Source organism: Electrona antarctica (assembly GCF_951216825.1).
Source record: "Electrona antarctica genome assembly, chromosome: 22".
In the NCBI taxonomy this organism is placed as follows: Eukaryota; Metazoa; Chordata; class Actinopteri; order Myctophiformes; family Myctophidae; genus Electrona; species Electrona antarctica.
Genome location: NC_136805.1, coordinates 4179432 through 4201195, shown reverse-complemented (window position 1 = coordinate 4201195; position 21764 = coordinate 4179432). Strand labels below are relative to the sequence as shown.

General features: G+C 47.1%; 1 protein-coding gene across 1 annotated transcript in view; it reads right to left on the bottom strand.

Moving 5' to 3' along the window:
* Positions 1 to 21764, bottom strand: part of stxbp4 (syntaxin binding protein 4) — a gene marked incomplete at its 5' end in the record, with an annotated part of 91960 nt that overhangs the window by 19024 nt on the left and 51172 nt on the right. The window contains 4 exons of the mRNA XM_079491900.1: positions 2471 to 2613; positions 9497 to 9546; positions 10366 to 10482; positions 17471 to 17656. Of these exons, the coding sequence (XP_079348026.1) occupies positions 2471 to 2613; positions 9497 to 9546; positions 10366 to 10482; positions 17471 to 17656 (496 nt within the window). The remainder of the gene's footprint in view (positions 1 to 2470; positions 2614 to 9496; positions 9547 to 10365; positions 10483 to 17470; positions 17657 to 21764) is intronic.

Sequence of the window (21764 nt, the reverse complement as noted above, 5' to 3'; positions counted from 1 at the left end):
GGACCAGTTCTATACCTAGCTGCTGACTAGACACAGGACCAGTTCTATACCTAGCTGCTGACTAGACACAGGACCAGTTCTATACCTAGCTGGTGACTAGACACAGGACCAGTTCTACCTAGCTGCTGACTAGACACAGGACCAGTTCTATACCTAGCTGCTGACTAGACACAGGACCAGTTCTATACCTAGCTGGTGACTAGACACAGGACCAGTTCTACCTAGCTGCTGACTAGACACAGGACCAGTTCTATACCTAGCTGCTGACTAGACACAGGACCAGTTCTATACCTAGCTGCTGACTAGACACAGGACCAGTTCTATACCTAGCTGCTGACTAGACACAGGACCAGTTCTATACCTATAGCTGCTGACTAGACACAGGACCAGTTCTATACCTAGCTGCTGACTAGACACAGGACCAGTTCTACCTAGCTGCTGACTAGACACAGGACCAGTTCTATACCTAGCTGCTGACTAGACACAGGACCAGTTCTATACCTAGCTGCTGACTAGACACAGGACCAGTTCTACCTAGCTGCTGACTAGACACAGGACCAGTTCTATATCTAGCTGCTGACTAGACACAGGACCAGTTCTATATCTAGCTGCTGACTAGACACAGGACCAGTTCTACCTAGCTGCTGACTAGACACAGGACCAGTTCTATACCTAGCTGCTGACTAGACACAGGACCAGTTCTATATCTAGCTGCTGACTAGACACAGGACCAGTTCTATACCTAGCTGGTGACTAGACACAGGACCAGTTCTATACCTAGCTGGTGACTAGACACAGGACCAGTTCTATACCTAGCTGCTGACTAGACACAGGACCAGTTCTACCTAGCTGCTGACTAGACACAGGACCAGTTCTACCTAGCTGCTGACTAGACACAGGACCAGTTCTATACCTAGCTGCTGACTAGACACAGGACCAGTTCTACCTAGCTGCTGACTAGACACAGGACCAGTTCTACCTAGCTGCTGACTAGACACAGGACCAGTTCTATATCTAGCTGCTGACTAGACACAGGACCAGTTCTATACCTAGCTGGTGACTAGACACAGGACCAGTTCTATACCTAGCTGCTGACTAGACACAGGACCAGTTCTATACCTAGCTGCTGACTAGACACAGGACCAGTTCTATACCTAGCTGGTGACTAGACACAGGACCAGTTCTATACCTAGCTGGTGACTAGACACAGGACCAGTTCTACCTAGCTGCTGACTAGACACAGGACCAGTTCTATACCTAGCTGGTGACTAGACACAGGACCAGTTCTATACCTAGCTGCTGACTAGACACAGGACCAGTTCTATACCTAGCTGCTGACTAGACACAGGACCAGTTCTATATCTAGCTGCTGACTAGACACAGGACCAGTTCTATACCTAGCTGGTGACTAGACACAGGACCAGTTCTATACCTAGCTGGTGACTAGACACAGGACCAGTTCTATACCTAGCTGCTGACTAGACACAGGACCAGTTCTATACCTAGCTGCTGACTAGACACAGGACCAGTTCTACCTAGCTGCTGACTAGACACAGGACCAGTTCTATATCTAGCTGCTGACTAGACACAGGACCAGTTCTACCTAGCTGCTGACTAGACACAGGACCAGTTCTACCTAGCTGCTGACTAGACACAGGACCAGTTCTATATCTAGCTGCTGACTTGCTGGATTGTGCTGAAGCGTCTTTTTTGTCTTCAATCTTTTTGTTGCTGCTGTAGGACTACTTTTGCTTTCTATGTGTTGCTGTCGGGCAAAAACCTCTTGTCAAACAAACACAAACTGGCTAGTGTGAGACTTTTGGGGGACAAAAGATGCAATGAATCTTCAGTTGATTCAGTCGACTAAAATGTATTTTGGCGGCCTTGATGCCGTCATAATGGCTGATTTTACACTTGCTGAAAATACAAGATCTACAAGCTCACAACGCGTCGCAGCGCGACGCGTTGTGAGCTTGTAGATCTTGTCATCATGGCTTAAGTTTTTATTTCGTTTTTGTTCAGTTTTCCTCGGTGTGAAACGGCGGTCGACAAAAAAATGTCCGTCATAGTTGCGTAGTCGACGCTAATTGACCCTTTGTCGAGTCCCGCCTGTGGTTGGGCCCCTCTTTGCACCCATTGGTTGCCGTTTCGTGGTTGGACAAAGATCCTCTCTCTCCATCCACTACCATTGAAATAACAGGCTTTTCAGTTGCTTCATATTGATATTCTCGATTCTTATTTTAAACTTGGTGTCAGTAAGAAGGAACATCACAGGTGCAGCACGGTGACTGCAGGGCATACCGTGTTTGTTTTTAGTTTTTTCCCAAAAAGATGTTTTAACAAATTCAACATAAACAAGGCGGAAACAGGGCGGAACAATTAAGGCAGAAAGAGCCTGCTGGTTGGTCAGTCAGGGACCAATCAGAAGGCTGACAAAAGGGTGAATTGATGAAGGAATGGTTGCACTTACAGTCGGCGTCCAGGATGGCTCGGATGGTCCTGGCCAGCTCCCTGGCCTCCTGCGCCAGCGTGGCGCTGGTCCAGGGACCCCTTCTGCAGCGTCCTGCAGGGGGCGCCGACGACCCCCCGCCCACCTGCACGTCCCCCGCACAGCTGTGCATGGAGAGAGAGCGAGAGGGAGAGAGAGAGAGAGAGGGAGCAGTCAGTCTATACCGATCAACGCACTATTTATTATTTTTCACAGAATCAAATGTTTCATGGTCATGACTCACCAGCATCCTGTATGGCTTGGATTCTAGGCTTAAAATAATCGATATAAATGTTTCCGTAAATCTCTATGGGAACAACGAATGGCCCGATTCTTCTGTGGAACCTGAAAACCACGCCCACTGCTATGCCCTATATAGGGTTAGTTGTGGATTTGGTTGTCACTCCAGGTGGTTCTCCCTCTAATAGGCTCTAACAGCACACACACATACGCCATTTTGGAAACAAAACTCTTCCTATTTCTGGGCCTCTTCCGACTTTCTTCACAGGTGTTACCGATGATACTAATTAAACCCATTTTGACCTGAGATAAGATTCTAAAAATGTCTTCTACATCCTGACAGTTTTCTGAAAAAGCTATGTTTCTATGTCAGTGGTTCTTCGATTTTTCAAAAATAGCAGATCTACAAGCTCGTAGCGCGCCACTCGGTGGCGCGCTATGAGCTTGTAGATCTGCTATTTTTCAATAGCTAAATCATAACATAATGCTAACACCAAAAGGGGTTCCCGCCCCAAAATGGGTTAAGGCTCTTTTCCATTTAGTGTGCAGTGGCCGTCTCAAACGTTTTGATTTCAAGGAGCCCCATAACTTTGATACTTCTACAAAATTAACGTGACGAGCTCAACAATTTGGGACAGTATCACAGAAAAAAAAGCGTGCAAAGGCGCGGCCTAAAACAGAAGCTAATGGCTAGCGGTTCCAACAATGAAACACAGCGAGGCAATGTTATACCGATTACCGATATCAAACGCCTTAAGACGTCATCTGTACCCACTAGCGTCATTAATTGATAGGACAGGTATACTCGTCATACGGATCCAACGTGTTAATAAGCAGCACTGAAGTGTTAAGAAACCTGATGTATGTGCAGAGCAACTGAGTCAGATAATGACATCATTACTGCTTTGACTATAACGCTGTAGACAGCCTCGTATAGACTCTCTTCCAAACTGAGTCAGATAATGACATCATTACTGCTTTGACTATAACGCTGTAGACAGCCTCCTATAGATCCTCTTCCAAACTGAGTCAGATAATGACATCATTACTGCTTTGACTATAACGCTGTAGACAGCCTCGTATAGACTCTCTTCCAAACTGAGTCAGATAATGACATCATTACTGCTTTGACTATAACGCTGTAGACAGCCTCCTATAGATCCTCTTCCAAACTGAGTCAGATAATGACATCATTACTGCTTTGACTATAACGCTGTAGACAGCCTCGTATAGACTCTCTTCCAAACTGAGTCAGATAATGACATCATTACTGCTTTGACTATAACGCTGTAGACAGCCTCCTATAGATCCTCTTCCAAACTGAGTCAGATAATGACATCATTACTGCTTTGACTATAACGCTGTAGACAGCCTCGTATAGACTCTCTTCCAAACTGAGTCAGATAATGACATCATTACTGCTTTGACTATAACGCTGTAGACAGCCTCGTATAGACTCTCTTCCAAACTGAGTCAGATAATGACATCATTACTGCTTTGACTATAACGCTGTAGACAGCCTCGTATAGACTCTCTTCCAAACTGAGTCAGATAATGACATCATTACTGCTTTGACTATAACGCTGTAGACAGCCTCGTATAGACTCTCTTCCAAACTGAGTCAGATAATGACATCATTACTGCTTTGACTATAACGCTGTAGACAGCCTCGTATAGACTCTCTTCCAAACTGAGTCAGATAATGACATCATTACTGCTTTGACTATAACGCTGTAGACAGCCTCGTATAGACTCTCTTCCAAACTGAGTCAGATAATGACATCATTACTGCTTTGACTATAACGCTGTAGACAGCCTCGTATAGACTCTCTTCCAAACTGAGTCAGATAATGACATCATTACTGCTTTGACTATAACGCTGTAGACAGCCTCGTATAGACTCTCTTCCAAACTGAGTCAGATAATGACATCATTACTGCTTTGACTATAACGCTGTAGACAGCCTCGTATAGACTCTCTTCCAAACTGAGTCAGATAATGACATCATTACTGCTTTGACTATAACGCTGTAGACAGCCTCGTATAGATTCTCTTCCAAACTGTGGGAAGCATTGGCAGACTTGAAAACATGTATTTTTATTTTATTTTCTTTATTTTCTACTGTACTGTATGTGTTTTATACTGTGATGTATCTGTGATATGGATCTCCCTGGGTCTGAAATAAAGTATTGATTGATTGATTGATTCATTGATTGATTAATTGATTGATTGATTGTATGCAAGTATACAGCTTATAAAAACGTAGTTTTTTACATCCCCTTTCTGAGGGGAACATTAGCCGAAAATAACAGATCTAACAAGATTCTGCGATCAACGAGCTTGTAGATAGATTTTTTTCGACCAATGACAAAGCTTCTAGGAACATCTTTGAATGCAGATTGTGGCCCCTAGATGTGTCACAGAGACTAATTTTTTGGGGGGAGCATTTTACTCATTGCTGGCTGTCTGAATGACCCAAAGAGGTCATTACAATGTTGCTTTAACCATGAATCCAACACAACGCTACACAAGTATGAATCTATGAAATCAATGGAAAAGTAACATTTTATAAAATGTAATTTCATAATAATAGCATCTTTCGACTCAGCTATACAGGGTCCTATAGTATACCTGGAAAGAACCTGGCTTATAATGTAAATCTGATGGGTTGAAGGTCAGTATTATCGGGTTGAAGGTCAGTATTATCTGGATGTAAAAGTGACCTATATAGCTGTATGCGTGCATAACAGGTGTAATCTGGTGGCTGGTCGCAACTCATCAACGCAAAACACAAACACCAAAACAGGGAAATATATCACGTGTCCTGGTCAGCCCCCCCCCCTGCACTTACTGAGAACTACCAGGAGAATATTCTGAGAGAGAGACATTTAATTGTAGTCCATTATACCAGTGGTTCCAGAACTTTTTCATGGCAAGGACCCCCAAATCTACACTGATGACACTGATGAGGACCCCCATTTGAAAAAGATATGCCAGGGACCCCCATATAAGAGAAGATTTTGACGGCTCTAGCAGTGATTCTCAACCAGTTTAATTTCAAGGACCCCCAGTTTGACATGCACATTAGTCTACAGAGTCAGACCCCCCATTTAATGGCATTTCTATCTCTGGGACCCCCGATTTATATTGTAACATCAATGTTAATTTTAGTCACCCGGAATTTTTTAGTGTTAGTCTAGTTTTAGTCGACTAAATATCATGAGATTTTAGTCGAGTAAATCTACAGTTGATTTAGTCAACTAAAATGTATTTTGGCAGGCCTTGATGACGTCGTAATGGCTGATTTTAGACTTGCTGAAAATAGCCGATCTACAAGTTCACAACGGCAGCTATTTTCAGCAACACTGCATAGTGTTGTGAGCTTGTAGGTCAGCTATTGAGATCAGCTTGTAGATCAGCTATTTTCACTAGTTGTTTGGGTCCCAGGGAGATATCAAATGTATCTTTCAGGTCTCGAGCTAAAAGATCTGCCTTATTGAACCGATAAGGGACACACATTGTTCCTCATTTTTTGGGGGAATCAATCAATGAGACAATGACACACATTTGACAAGTTCAAAAAGCTCATATGCATACTGTAACTGGATCAGATTTGTCGCTGTACTTGGTCCAAGTGGTGACCAGATGTCCCTCTTTGCGTGGGACAGTCCCTCATTTCCAAGACTTTTCAGGCGTCCCACAAATTGAGACCCTGTCTGTCCCACATTGTGACTGGCAGGCAATTGCATCAGTGTTCAAATGCCCTAATAGTTATCGTCCCCTAATAGTTGGCGTTCTGTTGTAAAGCTCTCTAATTGTCTCTTCCTGCAAGATGTGTTTAAGCCTGTTAAAATAGCATAAAAAAGCATGATTTTAAAACAAAATGTGAGACACCAGAGGAGTTTATAAATGATAGCCAATAGGCCTATGGTCAAATATGACATCAAGGCATTTAATAGCAACTCAAGTAGTAAGATGTTAACCCGGAACTTATCGCTTGTGTGGGACAAGTGGGATGGGGGGACGGGGTCCCCCCATCCCACTTGTCCCACACAAGCGATACTTCTGTCCCTCAAATGAACAGTTTGGATCTGGTCACCTTGGACCACGTTCTGTCTAGATTGTAGACAATGTACATACATACGTGTCTATGTCTGTGTTTTGGTTTATGTATGTCTGCTGTGGTTTTAGAGTTTGTATTCACCCAAAACATGACTTATTTTCTATCATGAAGCCTTGAATTCATGTAGACTTTTAGTTTTTGTCTCATGTTTAAAAGGCAAGTGGCCTGCGCACATCCAGTTCCTGGCTGGTGCCGGACCAAGGCAAGTACAGTGAAGAGAAGAGAGTCCAGGCACACAGGATTGATCCAATGGTGTTCTTTTATTGAAACACCATAGTTAAGACACAACGTTTCGACTGCAGGCGGCCTTCATCAGGCCTTCATCAGGTGATGAAGGCCGCCTGATGAAGGCCGCCATGATTCTCATCCCTGAGCCAATAATCTGATGACCGGGTCATCTGTCTATATATAGACCAATCCACAGAGAGGTGCACCGCACGCAGCCACCTGTAGGCGGCTACGGTGAGAAACACCACAGCTAGCAGCTAGAGTGAATGGGAAAGTGACCGCTGTTCGTCAACTTACTCTTTTCCTTGCTTTTTACTAACACACTTTACAAAGACGCTCAGAACATCTGGACAAACCTGTTTAGTTTATGACAGTATATATAGTGGCACAATTCAACTTAGGAGGGAAAGGGACTTTAATGCTTTAAGTTAAAGGACCTCTTCACCACTTTTCAACTTCTCTTCCTATAATTGGTCCTAACTAATGTTCATGATAAAATACCACCATTTTTCCCTACTCAGTCTGTGTCTCATAGGAAGGCTGTGGGCAGTTCAGAAACCCGTCCACCAGTGACATCATCGATGGTGAATCCAAGCTAATAGAAACGGCAGGCTTTCTTTTCCTGAAAAGTTGCAATGCAAGCGTTGAAGCCATCGTTCTCACGATAATAAAAATCTAAATATATTTGAAAACAAATCTTGTTTAAAAAAAATGATGATGATGATGATGTCACTGGTGGACGGGTGTCCGAACTGCCCAAAGCTGCCCAAAGCCCTCCTATGAGACACAGACTGAGTAGGAAAAAAATGGTGGTGAACATTAGTGAGGACCAATTATATGAAGAGATGTTGAAAAGTGGTGAAGTGGTCCTTTAACACTTGTTGAGTGTTGACTGATGAGTCATGCTGCAGGTGGAACAGTGGGCGGTCGTGAGCTGCTGTTGTGGTGCATGTGAAGCCGCGTACGTTGTCGGAGCAAAGGATGCTGGGAGATGAGCACCTGTAGGCTAATGAGCTAAGCTAACAGCAGGGGCCCTCATTAGTCATTACACAGCTGTCAGGCTCAGTGACGCACGCATGCACGCACGCACACACACACCACCGATCGAAAGTCCATTCATTATTTTTCACAATAATGAATGGGCTTTCGATTGGTGGAACCACAAAATGGCGACCACTGATACCGCCATAGTAGCACACGCACGCACGCACGCACGCACGCACACGCACACACACACACACACACACACACACACACACACACACACACACACACACACACACACACACACACTTGCCGATGCACCCCCTGCATCCAGGTTACCCTCACTTTACGTCCTAAATATTACTCAACGTATAATCTTAACACCAATATATTTCACTGTGCAGTGTATGAATCGAACACATTCATAAAGTTCCCTGCTGTGGTTGACAAAGCACATAATTATTGTGAACGCCAAACGCAGCACATTAAAAATGCAAGAATGATGCAACTTCACCCCCCAATCGCACCGAGTCTATAACTACAGGGGTGAATGCGACCTTTGTCTCATGCCCGTGTCCATTTTGACAGCAAATTCTGAATTAGTCTTAGTCTTTTGAATAATACCATTTAGTTGGAGTCCTACGTACAGGTATACATATGCAAGCTGTGTTCAATACTTCTAGCTGTGAGAGAGAGGCTGTGTCATGTCCATGCTCTGAAGTCTGAACTATATTAAGAACAAGAATGCCTATGACCCACTGACCATTTGATATGACCGTGTGTAGAGAGCACAGCTAACACCACACTGACCATTTGATCCAATTTGATTGATTGATTGAAATATTTATTAACAGTTTGCAGAATTACAGTACATTTCAAGCACAAACTCAATACAAAGACTGTTAACTGTGAGTGGACGACCCAATTAAGCATTACACTTATTTACAAGAGGGTCCACCATGTTCAATTCATCAAAATGACCATGACCATGCATGTTGTCTCAAGTCTCATCTGTTATGATGATTAAACACCTAACATTGTTTACTGATATGGCTCGTACACACTGCCCGATATTTTGCTCAGATTAGAGAGAGAGAGAGATGCGCCCTGTGTGGGTCTCGCGCTTGTATCACGGCATCCTGCACGTGCGTGAGATGTCAAAATGAATTGGAATAAAAAACAAAACAAATGATATGTATCGGGTCTGGATGGCATCTTGGTGAACTCTCGCAGTGTGTGATGCCTAGTCGGCGATCAATCGTTTAGTGTGAAAGACACAAAGATAATATGACAGACGACACTACAGACTCCTGTAGTGTGAAATACATAACGATCTGATGACTCGCCGACAACTTTAAAACTCCTAGTGTGTAGGGGTCATTAGTCGACTAAATATCAAAGTCTTATTCTGTTTGCCAGACAGTCTCTCTTACCTGTAGCTCTTAGAAGGGCCTTGGTTTTCAACCAGAAACTCTTGAACCGTCTGAGAACAGAGAGGAAAAAGGTCACATCACTTGAGTCATCGGTTCACACAATATATACCCATGATGCAACTGTTCCTTGTTCTGCTCAAGGGCCTACATCACTGAGAGAGGTTTCTTTCACACCGCACTTTTGTTGCCGTTATATAAATCAGAGTTTTGGAAACGGAAATACGAAGTCCACGTTCGAAGCCAGACAGAGTTCTGACAACTCTATTCACTTCATGGGGCTTCAGTCTACATAGACTTCCATTGGCGAAGAGCATTGCGAATAGGGACAAGTCCTGGACGGGAAGTTGGCAGAAATGCATTGGACTCGAGTAACAGCCCAGCTTTAATGATCTTAACTCATTCTGGACGGGAACCCCTTTTGCCCCACCGAGTGGCGCGCTACGAGCTTGTAGGTCTGCTATTTTTGAAAAATCGCGAAAATGTGGCACAAATCTTTGAATATATATTCTTTCAGAAGACTTTTTTATTTATTTCGACGTCAGGCCTAAATGGGTTAAATCCCTTTATTTTAGATTGTTGTCATAGTCATAGTACAACATAAACATTACAGAGACTTTAGTTGTTACTGTACGATACTTTATGGAAATGATACGAACAGTTGTCATGTTGCAACACACGCCTAAAAGTTATCTCGCCCTCGTTGAATACAATGTATTTCAAACTCCAGCTTGTCCCTCTCCATGCATCCAGGCTGCATGAACAGCACTCGAGCGCTCTGTTTTCTGCCCCCTCAATGTCGTAACTCTGTCTTACTCTATGGCTCTGGTCTACTCTAGATGATTTATGCATGTGGACACTCGTTCTCTCACCTCCACGAAGCTGAGGAGCTTCCCCGTAGATATCTCAAAACCCTTTTTGGCCCCATCGCTCTTCCGTAGCTGACATTCCAGGACAGCCACCTTCTTCTGCAGCTCCTCTGTGTCCTCCTGGGGAGGATAACATGATGATGAAGAACAAGAGGAGAGGAGGAGGAAGAAGAAATCATTTACAATTTACAATTTAGGCATTTAGCAGACGCTCTTAATCCAGAGCGATTTACATTATGCAATAACAAAGAAGCATGGCATACCATCACATATATAAATAGTATAGTTATCATGAAACATGCGTAAGCTAAGAACTTAACAATAAGTGGAATATCTATGTAAACTAATCTATGTAAACTATAAATACTATACTATATTATTATTATACATGTGTACTATAAAGTGCTATGACTACATAAAATGCAATTCTAGTGCTGCCTACGTAACATGCTATAAGTCTGTTTAAAATACTATCTAAGTCTACATAAAGTGCTATCTAAGGGGATAGGCTAGGGCAAGTGCTATGGGCCATGGTGGAGTCTGAAGAGGTGGGTTTTCAGACTACGGTGGATAATGATGGATCTAAAAGTAGGCCTACATAATGTCATAAATCCAATGCAAAAAGAGCAATAGAATGCATAGCTGTTGGTAGCAGCACATGTACCAGATGCCCATGGTACCCATGAAGAGCAATAGAATGCATAGCTGTTGGTAGCAGCACATGTACCAGATGCCCATGGTACCCATGAAGAGCAATAGAATGCATAGCTGTTGGTAGCAGCACATGTACCAGATGCCCATGGTACCCATGAAGAGCAATAGAATGCATAGCTGTTGGTAGCAGCACATGTACCAGATGCCCATGGTACCCATGGTACCCATTTGTCGGATGTTCCGGCCGACACTCCCGCCGATAGCGTCTCTGCCTTAGGTTGTGACCAGGCTTTTCTCTTGGCAGATGAGTAAGCCTGGGACCGAGGCTAACCCAGACAAGGCGCTATACATAGCGGAGATTTCCATAAATAATCATGAATAAACAATTTCACATGAACAATGTTGGCAAAACTAAGATATCTGAGGGGAAATATACATTGCATCGCGCTTTCATTAAAAAACTGTGCTACGGTTGATCACACCCCTGCTATTGGCTAAAACTCCGCTCCACTCCGCTTCCCCCCCCCAGTGTTCCGGTGACCTGTGGATTATGAATCTGTGCCGACGAGGCATGTCTTCGCCTTTGTTTGTTTGGTAGGTTTACCGATTCCGTCTTCTTTTCTGTTGGTAGTCATGGCTGCCAGCTCCCACCTGACATCATGTGTGAGTCCTGCCTGCTCCAGACCATGTTGAATGACTACTATTTTGCATAATGTCTTCAGACTAGGATTTAAGTCCAAGATGTTCAGGTCATTTGTGCTGTATCCAACAACAATGACACAATCTCCCACCACGCAACAGCACTTATAAGCCATATCAAACGGTTTATTCACCTTGGGCTTTAACTTCTTCCAAGAGAAGGTCTCTTGATTGGATTTCCACACCTCTTGGAAGTACTGGTCCTTGTTGTTACCACCAAATATGTACAATTCTCCATTGTAGGCAAAGGCGCAATGACGGTGTCGTCCTACTGGAAGAAGCTGTGCAGAAGGCTCGTTCAGCCAGTGGTTTGTCTCTGCGTCAAACACTCTGATGGTGTTGTAGTAGTACTCATCCTGGCGGGCGCTGGGATGAGTACTACTACCTCCAAATACAAACATCTTTGTCCCCATGATGGTGGCAGTGTGTCCGTATGAAGCAGGTGGCTGGGTTCCACTGGTGTTAGTTAAAGTCCAGACCATTGTGGCGGTGTCCAACTTGTACATGTCATTAATGCATCCAGATGCATTCCATCCTCCATGAATATACATGACCTTCCCCAGGACACAGGCCGAGTGGTAGCACCTCCCCTCCGGAACAGACCCAGAAACCCTGGGTTTAAACCATCTGCGGGCGTCCACATCAAATGCATGAAGCACGTTGCAGTACTCACCACTATCGGTAGCCCATGTAACACGCGTACAACCTCCCCAGAGGTAGATGGCTGCTTCAACCAGAACAGCTAAGTGGCCGCAGCGCCGGGACGGAACCTTGTGGTGACATTTTCCTTTTCCTGGTGTCGTCACCGCGGGCAACGTCCTCCAGCGCAAAGACACTGTGTTGAAAACGTGAACATCGGCCTCTTCAAAGCAGTAAACCTTGTCTCCGACTGCAACAACCGCAGGCTCGTATAGCCGTGGTCCTCCACTCAGACGTGGCGACCACCACAACATTTCTAGCAGCGTATAAAAGTATTGTGCTAATGTGTGTTCTACTGCTTATAGGTTCAGTGGCACAACTGACTCACAAAGTTTGACAAATCCACAAAGCCAAATCTGACGCTGTCGATCGATTGATCGATCGATTGATCGACAGCACAGTCACAACTTCTGGGAATCCTCTGTTCTACACAGCAGACAGTCTGTTGACCACCGATCTTCACAAGTTACTTCGAGCTGTTTCTATTCCTATATATATATAGAGTTCTGTGTCAGGCATGCCCAAATATGAAGTGTCGTGATGTCAGAACAGGCCAGCTCCATATATGGAGATGTAGGGGTGATCAGGTCCAGAGCCCTGGAAGAGGCTTGTGTTGTGCCGGTTCTGGACAACCGGCTATGCGACGGACTCGACACCGGGCACTGCACTCCCTGTGGGGGGGTGAAACGCGTGTGTCGATTTTGAAGTCGGTGGGACGAACGGTTTTTGAGTTACGTGGATTACAGACGTACACACGTACAGGTACGTACATACAGATAGATTTCGTTATATTGTGGAATGGTAAGTGTTTATTTACCATATCGGATGCTTTCTATTTTTTTATCATATTTGAGTGTAATTATGTCTTGAATAAATTAAATAAATATGTGTGTATAACGTTATTGTGAAACATAATTATGTCAGTGAAAAATGTGTAAGTTAAATATAGATAGATACATATATATAAGGGTTAGTTAACCCTTTGGAAACAGGCTGCTCATTTGAGCTTGGCTGTGTTTTACAATGTGGTCATTGTGGATAATTTTAACTGAAAAGTAGCAAGAACGAACAGGCAGACATGGTACGGTAAGTATGTATAATTTAGATGAAAAGAAACCTTGAATATTTAGGATAAGTCATGGAAGGGGAAAATAGAAAGCAGATCTACAAGCAAAGCAGATCTACAAGCTCACAACACGTCGCAGTGCGACGCGTTGCACTGAGACAAAAATCTGGACGGACATTTTCACAGAATTTGGCCCAGACTGGCCCACTACAACCAGCGCGCAGATACTCTACTGACTTTTCGGGTCGAGGCCCAAACATACAAATAGTTGAAATACAAGCCCTTAACACACCACCACATTTACAGTACAACATAAATGATACACAACCAACAGACAACTAAATTAACATTTGGCCCAGACCGGCCCACCAGAGCAGGGACGTGCAGAGTGTTAGGGCCGATTCATACTCCTATTTTACCGCTGTTTCGGCGCTGTAGTGCCGAAATGATTTCGGCTCGTCAGAATTTTTCAGTAGCACCGAAGAGCCGACTTTAGGACGGTACCCGCCCCCCCGAACCTCAAATGACGTCACATTGTAGGCTCTACAGAGCCGAACAGACTTTTATTCGGCTCTAAAATAGGAGTATGAATCGCGCCTTAGAGAGGCAGGTGTCATGATCTGTCTCTCCACAGACCATGTCAGCCCTGGCCACTCCCACTTTCTATTTCCACACTGCAGTCCCATTCACTCACCTGTCTCCAACTCCCTCGTCATCCCACCTGTGAACAATTCTCCAATCAACCTTCCCCCTATAATACTGGACTCATTGCAAACTCAGTTGTCAGTTCATAGTTTTGTGTTAGCAGATGCATGTTCCTGGTTTTCCTGTCGTTCCTGGTTTTGACCCTTTTGGACCTTATGATTTGATTCCTGATTCCTGCATTATACTCAAGTGTGAGTTTTGTCCCGTTTTCCTGTATTCTACTCTATGGTGAGAATTATGCCTGGATTCCTATTTTTTCGTCATTAAATACTTTAAAATCAACACTTTGTCCTGTAACTCTGCATATTGGGTTCAACCATCTTTGCATCATAACAGTATGAACTGACCAATATCATGAACCCAGCAGAGTTACTGTTTTTGACAAGGAAAGTGTTGAGTTTTGAAAGTGTTGTGAATCGGCTTGTGGCCTCTCCCCCTAAACTGCATGCTGAATTTCGAAGGGAGATTTCTATCCAGCAGGAGTGGTTTAAAGAGAGGCCATGGACAAGCCATTTTGTCCCCCATTTTAGTGTGGTTTGTGGGAGGCTGAAGAACTTTGACACCAGCTCACCACATGCTTCCCAGCCAGCTCCTCATTTTGTTGGGGTTGGAGTGATGAGCCTGCGTCCCGCTAGCCTGGATGCTAACCAGCAGGGCACCCAGGCTATGGATTATTTTTCTAGGGGGGGGCCCCGTTGTGTCAACAGGCGGGGGGGTCTCCCAGCCACCAAGCCCACCCGCCCCGTCTGTCCTGACAGTGGGGGGAACCGTGGGCCTGGTAGGAGAAGGCGTGGCCACCAACACCACCAGGAACCTCTGCTGCCCAGCTCTCCGCCGCCCAACCTGCCCAGCACTCCCCTGCCCGGCACCCCGCTGCCCGGCATCCAGAGCAACGTGTTGCCCAGCATCCACCAGCCCTTCCAGCCTGCTGTCTCCAGTGGTGACCTGCCTGTGCCCTCTGCACCCTCACCGGTGATATCGACTGCCGACCTGCCAGAGCCCTTGCCGGCCGTCTTCCTAGATGTCCTGCCTGCGCCCTCTGCACCCTCGACAGCCCTATCAGCCAGTGACCTGCCAGAGCCCTTGCCGGTCATCTCCAGGGGCGACCGGCGTCAACCTGACGTTGAGGAAGCTCTGGCCATGGGCTTTTTGTTGGGCTGCATCCGTCAGCTGCTGTCTGCCGGCTCCAGGTGTCCTGAGTCTGCAGCCCCTCCTCCCGCGTCTGCAGTTCCGCCTGCAGCCCCTCCCGTGTCTGCAGTTCCGCCTGCAGCCCCTCCTCCCGTGTCTGCAGTTCCGCCTGCAGCCCCGCCTCCAGTGCCTGCAGTTCCGCCGGCAGCTCCGCCTCCTCTGCCTGCAGTTCCGCCTGCAGCTCCGCCTTCTCCGCCTGCAGTTCCGCCTGCAGCTCCGCCTCCTTCGCCTGCAGTTCCGCCTGCAGCTCCGCCTCCTTCGCCTGCAGTTCCGCCTGCAGCTCCGCCTCCTTCGCCTGCAGTTCCGCCTGCAGCTCCGCCTCCTCCGCCTGCAGTTCCGCCTGCAGCTCCGCCCCCTCCGCCTGCAGTCCCGTCTGCAGCTCCGCCTGCAGTCCCGCCTGCAGCTCTGTCTGCAGTCCCGCCTGCAGCTCCGCCTGCAGTCCCGCCTGCAGCCCCACCTGCAGTTCCGCCTGCAGCCCTGCCTCCAGTGTCTGCAGTTCCGCCTGCAGCCCTGCCTCCAGTGTCTGCAGTTCCGCCTGCAGCCCTGCCTCCAGTGTCTGCAGTTCCGCCTGCAGCCCTGCCTCCAGTGTCTGCAGTTCCGCCTGCAGCCCTGCCGCCAGTGTCTGCAGTTCCGCCTGCAGCCCTGCCTCCAGTGTCTGCAGTTCCACCTGCAGCCCTGCCTCCAGTGTCAGCGTTTCCGCCTGCAGTCCCGCCTCCAGTGTCGGCAGCTCCGCCTGCATCCCTGCCTCCAGGCCGCCCTCCTGACGGTGCCTCCGCAGCCTCATCTCAGCCTCCAGGCCGCCCTCCTGACGGTGCCTCCGCAGCCTCATCTCAGCCTCCAGGCCGCCCTCCTGACGGCGCCTCCACAGCCTCGTCTCGGCCTCCAGGTCGCCCTCCGGACGACGCATCCACGTCTCGACCTCCGGGCCGCCCTCCGGATGATGTCACTGTCTCATCCCAGCATCCTGGCCGTCCCCCCGATGGCGCTCGCTCTGCCACCTCCCATCCTCCTGGACGTCCCCCTGAAGTCACCAGCCCTGCCTCTGGCCATCGTCCTGGCCGCCCACCTGAAGATCCCCTCTGCTCTGGTCCTTTGCCCCAGGTTCCCTCCTCCAGGCCCCCTCCACCCGCCCTGCTCGTCCCTCGGCAATGTTGTGGGACGTCTGGGATCCGTCCCTTGAGAGGGGGGTACTGTCATGATCTGTCTCTCCACAGACCATGTCAGCCCTGGCCACTCCCACTTTCCATTTCCACACTGCAGTCCCATTCACTCACCTGTCTCCAACTCCCTCGTCATCCCACCTGTGAACAATTCTCCAATCAACCTTCCCCCTATAATACTGGACTCATTGCAAACTCAGTTGTCAGTTCATAGTTTTGTGTTAGCAGATGCATGTTCCTGGTTTTCCTGTCGTTCCTGGTTTTGACCCTTTTGGACCTTATGATTTGATTCCTGATTCCTGCATTATACTCAAGTGTGAGTTTTGTCCCGTTTTCCTGTATTCTACTCTATGGTGAGAATTATGCCTGGATTCCTATTTTTTCGTCATTAAATACTTTAAAATCAACACTTTGTCCTGTAACTCTGCATATTGGGTTCAACCATCTTTGCATCATAACAGCAGGAGCTGAAATCCCGTAAGAGGACACTTTTGGACAAAAATCGACAAGCTCACAACGCATCGCGCTGCAACACTTTGAGAGCTTGTAGATCAGCTACTTTCGGGTCGCAACCCAGCACTCTTTAGCTAGTGGAGATGCGGTGTAACGACATTAGATTTCGAAACAATTTTTTACAACGCAAAATGCTGCGTTCAAGTTCAGGGGACTTCGGAAAAAAAGCAATTAATTCTCCTGAATGCTGCCTTCCGGCATGGAATGGAAAGGAAAGCATTTCTTTCACCATGTATGCTGCATTCGTGGTCTGGAGAGGGCAGTTGTTTTACAGACGGGTAAAAGGGCAGGGGCTGAAGCCCCCTTTGATGTCTATGTGTGCACGTCCCTGCACCAGAGGGTCATCCTGTGGCCACTCCACCTTGGGAGACCGTCTGCATGGTGCGTCCTCATGTCTAAAATGTCCTCTAAGCTTCCTGTCTACCTTGCTGCCCGGGGGCGTCTGCTGCTCCTGCAGCCTCTGGCTCTTCAGCTCGGCGATCTCGGCCTCCAGGAGGTGGATCACCTCCTCGTAGTCCATCTCCATCCCTCGGGTGTGTTTCTGAGCCTCCTCCGCCAGCTGGATCCGGCTCTGCAAGGCCCGGCTCTCCTCCACGCCGGCTTTCACCTCCTACCCACCGCACATGGGGAGGGGGTTACCATGAATTCAAGGCTTTGTGGGGTGTGTAATTGATAGAAAATAAGTTTGGGTGAACTATTCCATTAAAAGGAGAATTCCATGCTAGAAGGCTTTCTTACCTTTATTTGTAGTAAAGTGTGCCGCTTGGGATACTATTTACATTATGAAGAGAGGATATATACAAAAACGATTTATTTTTGAGTGATGGAAATAAGCGAATTAGCACAACACCCCATAGCCCCCTTAATTTCAATGCAATTCATTGAGGGCTATGTTAGGGGAAATAGCCAAAAATGCGCTTTTGCACAAAAAAACACCTGGACCTCTTTGGTGGGGACGTAACAACTACAAATAAAGGTAAGAAAGCCTTCTAGCATGGAATTCTCCTTTAAGATGTTCCCAACATTTTACTAAGCAGCATGCTAAGCAAAACCCCTGTAGTATACAGGAGCCCCGGTGGGACATTTAATCACATTAAGTTGAGTCATACAAAACCTGAACTGAAGTTTACAGACGGGGTGACATTTAGTTAATTTTTGGCATTTGTTTCAGCCTCAAACGCACTTAGTAAGTTCTTTCCAATATATGCAGTAATAAAGTTATCTATATATATATACTATAGTATATATATATAGATAACTATTATTATAGTTCATAGAGAGACAGATATTGCACAACAGGAGTCCTTATAGCAGCATATGGGGGGTAAGGTTAGGGGATATTGCACTTGTTCAAAAGTCTAATGGCTTGGGGGGGAAAAAAGCTCTTGGAAAGTTTGACTTCCAATGCTTCGATACCTTCTGCCAGAAGGCAACAAAGTGAACAGTCCCTGGTGTGGGTGGGGGGGGATTCATTCCTGATCTTGTTGGCCCTAGACAGACAGCGGTTGTTCGCAGTGTCCTTGTACCATATAAAGCCCTCGATTCTCACCTTCAGTGTTTGTAAGGTACAGTAGTAGTGAATAGGTGAATGCCATGAGTCATGGCGCTGCTGCTACTACCATTAACCCATTTGGACCTGACGTCGACATTTAAAAAATGTCTTTTTTTCTGAAAAACCTCATGTGGTGCTCAATATTATATGTCAAGGACCCCAAAAATTATGTGTAATCGGCCGCCGACCCCCATCTGCAAATATGTTGTTCCAGGGACCCCCCCAGAACAAAGATTTGAGTTAAAAAACTGAAACATTTTAAAAAATAGCAGACCTACAAGCTCATAGCGCGACACTCGGTGCCGCGCTATGAGCTTGTAGATCTGCTATTTTTCAATAGCTAAAGTATAACGTAACGCTTAAAACACCAACAGGGGTTCCCGCCGGAAATGGATTAAAAATAACACAATGCCACTCAGCAAGACAACTGCAGCTGTTCTCTTTTCATGTTGGCTCTTATGTAACGTCTCAATTAGTGGAGAAATGAGAGCAGGCTGGAAAACATGCTGTCCTCAGTGTTTGGAGATATACTGTGGACAGCACGGTCCTTCTGGAACCATCAGTATTACATGTACTGTACTACTGTCCTACTGTCTGTCTCTCCTACACTGTCTCCCTCTCAGCTGTCCTACTGTCTGTCTCTCCTTCTTTCTCTCCCTCTCAGCTGTCCTACTGTCTGTCTCTCCTACACTGTCTCCCTCTCAGCTGTCCTACTGTCTGTCTCTCCTACACTGTCTCCCTCTCAGCTGTCCTACTGTCCGTCTCTCCTACACTGTCTCCCTCTCAGCTGTCCTACTGTCTGTCTCTCCTACACGGTCTCCCTCTCAGCTGTCCTACTGTCTGTCTCTCCTACACTGTCTCCCTCTCAGCTGTCCTACTGTCTGTCTCTCCTACACTGTCTCCCTCTCAGCTGTCCTACTGTCTGTCTCTCCTACACGGTCTCCCTCTCAGCTGTCCTACTGTCTGTCTCTCCTACACTGTCTCCCTCTCAGCTGTCCTACTGTCTGTCTCCCCTACACTCTTCTTCTTCTCTTGACTCTTGAAGTGGGCGGTCGCATTACTTTTCTCTCTCCCTCCCTGTCTATTCTCACCTCTCTCCCTGCTTACGTGTCTCTCTACACTGCCTCTCGTCTAAATCTCTGACTAAAAATGGAGTTAATTAGCTGGTCATTAAGTGCTTTCGACAAGATTTTTTCGGACAGACATTCCGGTGCGGGGGAGCCGACATGCCCACCGGGATCTTTTCCTGCTGGTTATGTGAGAGACCCTTATCGCCTTAATTGGGGGATGTTATGTCTGACCGTGCTTTCCATAGAGGATGTGGAAGACCTATGGATAATTGGACTCGTGGTGGCAGGCTTGGTGCTATCAGGCCTAGGCGGGAGTCTGATCTACCGGAAAATTTCGAGGGGAGCAGTCGTCGACGACGTCGGAAGTGGGCCCAAGCTGCTCACCATGGTAACTGAACTGTGCAGGGTGACGGGAGGCCTCGCTGTGGCTATAGCTGAGCTCAATCGAAAGCATGATTCCAACTTTGAAAAACTTTCTGAGAGACTCATTGGCCTCGAGCGAAGATTTGAGATCTGCCTGGAGCGTCTATCTGCGATACAAGGGATGTTACTACGGGCAAAACTCGAGAGAGTTGATTCTGAATAAAATAAGAATCCCTTTCTCGCATAATCCGGAAAAAGGCTCATGGCGAATGCAGTGGAGAAGATCACGCGCACCCCCCCCACCTCCCCCCCGCACACAGCATCTGAAAGTGCTCCCGTCTGGGAACCAAGGCCACGCAGTCTGTACAGCTTGCTGTGTTATTCCTCTCACTATCTGGACTTTGAGACAGCGCGACCTGGGATCCAAATCCGGGAGGACAGCTCAGGACACACAAACATAAACAATGAACTTAACGAACACTTCACACACTCCTACACCACACGCCGCCCTCCCCCCCCCCCCCCCCTTGGATGATGCCCAAGCCCCACCCGCTGCTGCTCCGGCTGTGCTCCCTTTTTTTTTTCCTACGCGCACGCAGCCCTTCCAACTTGAAGAGCGGCGTGAGAGTAGTGCTTTTTGATCGGTGTACAGACCTACAACCCGCCCTGCCCCCCACCCAAGAACATTCTGTGCCCACACGATACAATGCAACTGTAATGTAATGTGATGTGATGTTTACACCCGTCCCCCCCTCCCTCTCTGTCAAAACACCCACCCCAACTCTGCCCCCCCCCCCCCTATCCTTCTTTTTTCTTCTTTTCTTATTTTTCTGATGTAAAGAGAAGCTAGTGGCGGCGCGACCCATGTTGCTGCGGCCCGTGTATTCATTCAGCACATCATAATTTCGTTGTACTTCATTGAACAATGACAATAAACCCCCATTCCATTCCATTCCACTGTCTCCCTCTCAGCTGTCCTACTGTCTGTCTCTCCTACACTGTCTCCCTCTCAGCTGTCCTACTGTCTGTCTCCCCTACACTGTCTCCCTCTCAGCTGTCCTACTGTCTGTCTCTCATTCACTGTCTCCCTCTCAGCTGTCCTACTGTCTGTCTCTCCTTCTCAGCTGTCCTACTGTCTGTCTCTCCTGCACTGTCTGTCTCTCAGCTGTCCTACTGTCTGTCTCTCCTACACTGTCTCCCTCTCAGCTGTCCTACTGTCTGTCTCTCCTTCACTGTCTCCCTCTCAGCTGTCCTACTGTCTGTCTCCCCTACACTGTCTCCCTCTCAGCTGTCCTACTGTCTGTCTCCCCTACACTGTCTCCCTCTCAGCTGTCCTACTGTCTGTCTCTCCTGCACTGTCTCCCTCTCAGCTTTCCTACTGTCTGTCTCTCCTACACTGTCTCCCTCTCAGCTGTCCTACTGTCTGTCTCTCCTTCTTTCTCTCTCTCTCAGCTGTCCTACTGTCTGTCTCTCCTGCACTGTCTCCCTCTCAGCTGTCCTACTGTCTGTCTCTCCTACACTGTCTCCCTCTCAGCTGTCCTACTGTCTGTCTCTCCTACACTGTCTCCCTCTCAGCTGTCCTACTGTCTGTCTCTCCTACACGGTCTCCCTCTCAGCTGTCCTACTGTCTGTCTCTCCTACACTGTCTCCCTCTCAGCTGTCCTACTGTCTGTCTCCCCTACACTGTCTCCCTCTCAGCTGTCCTACTGTCTGTCTCTCCTACACTGTCTCCC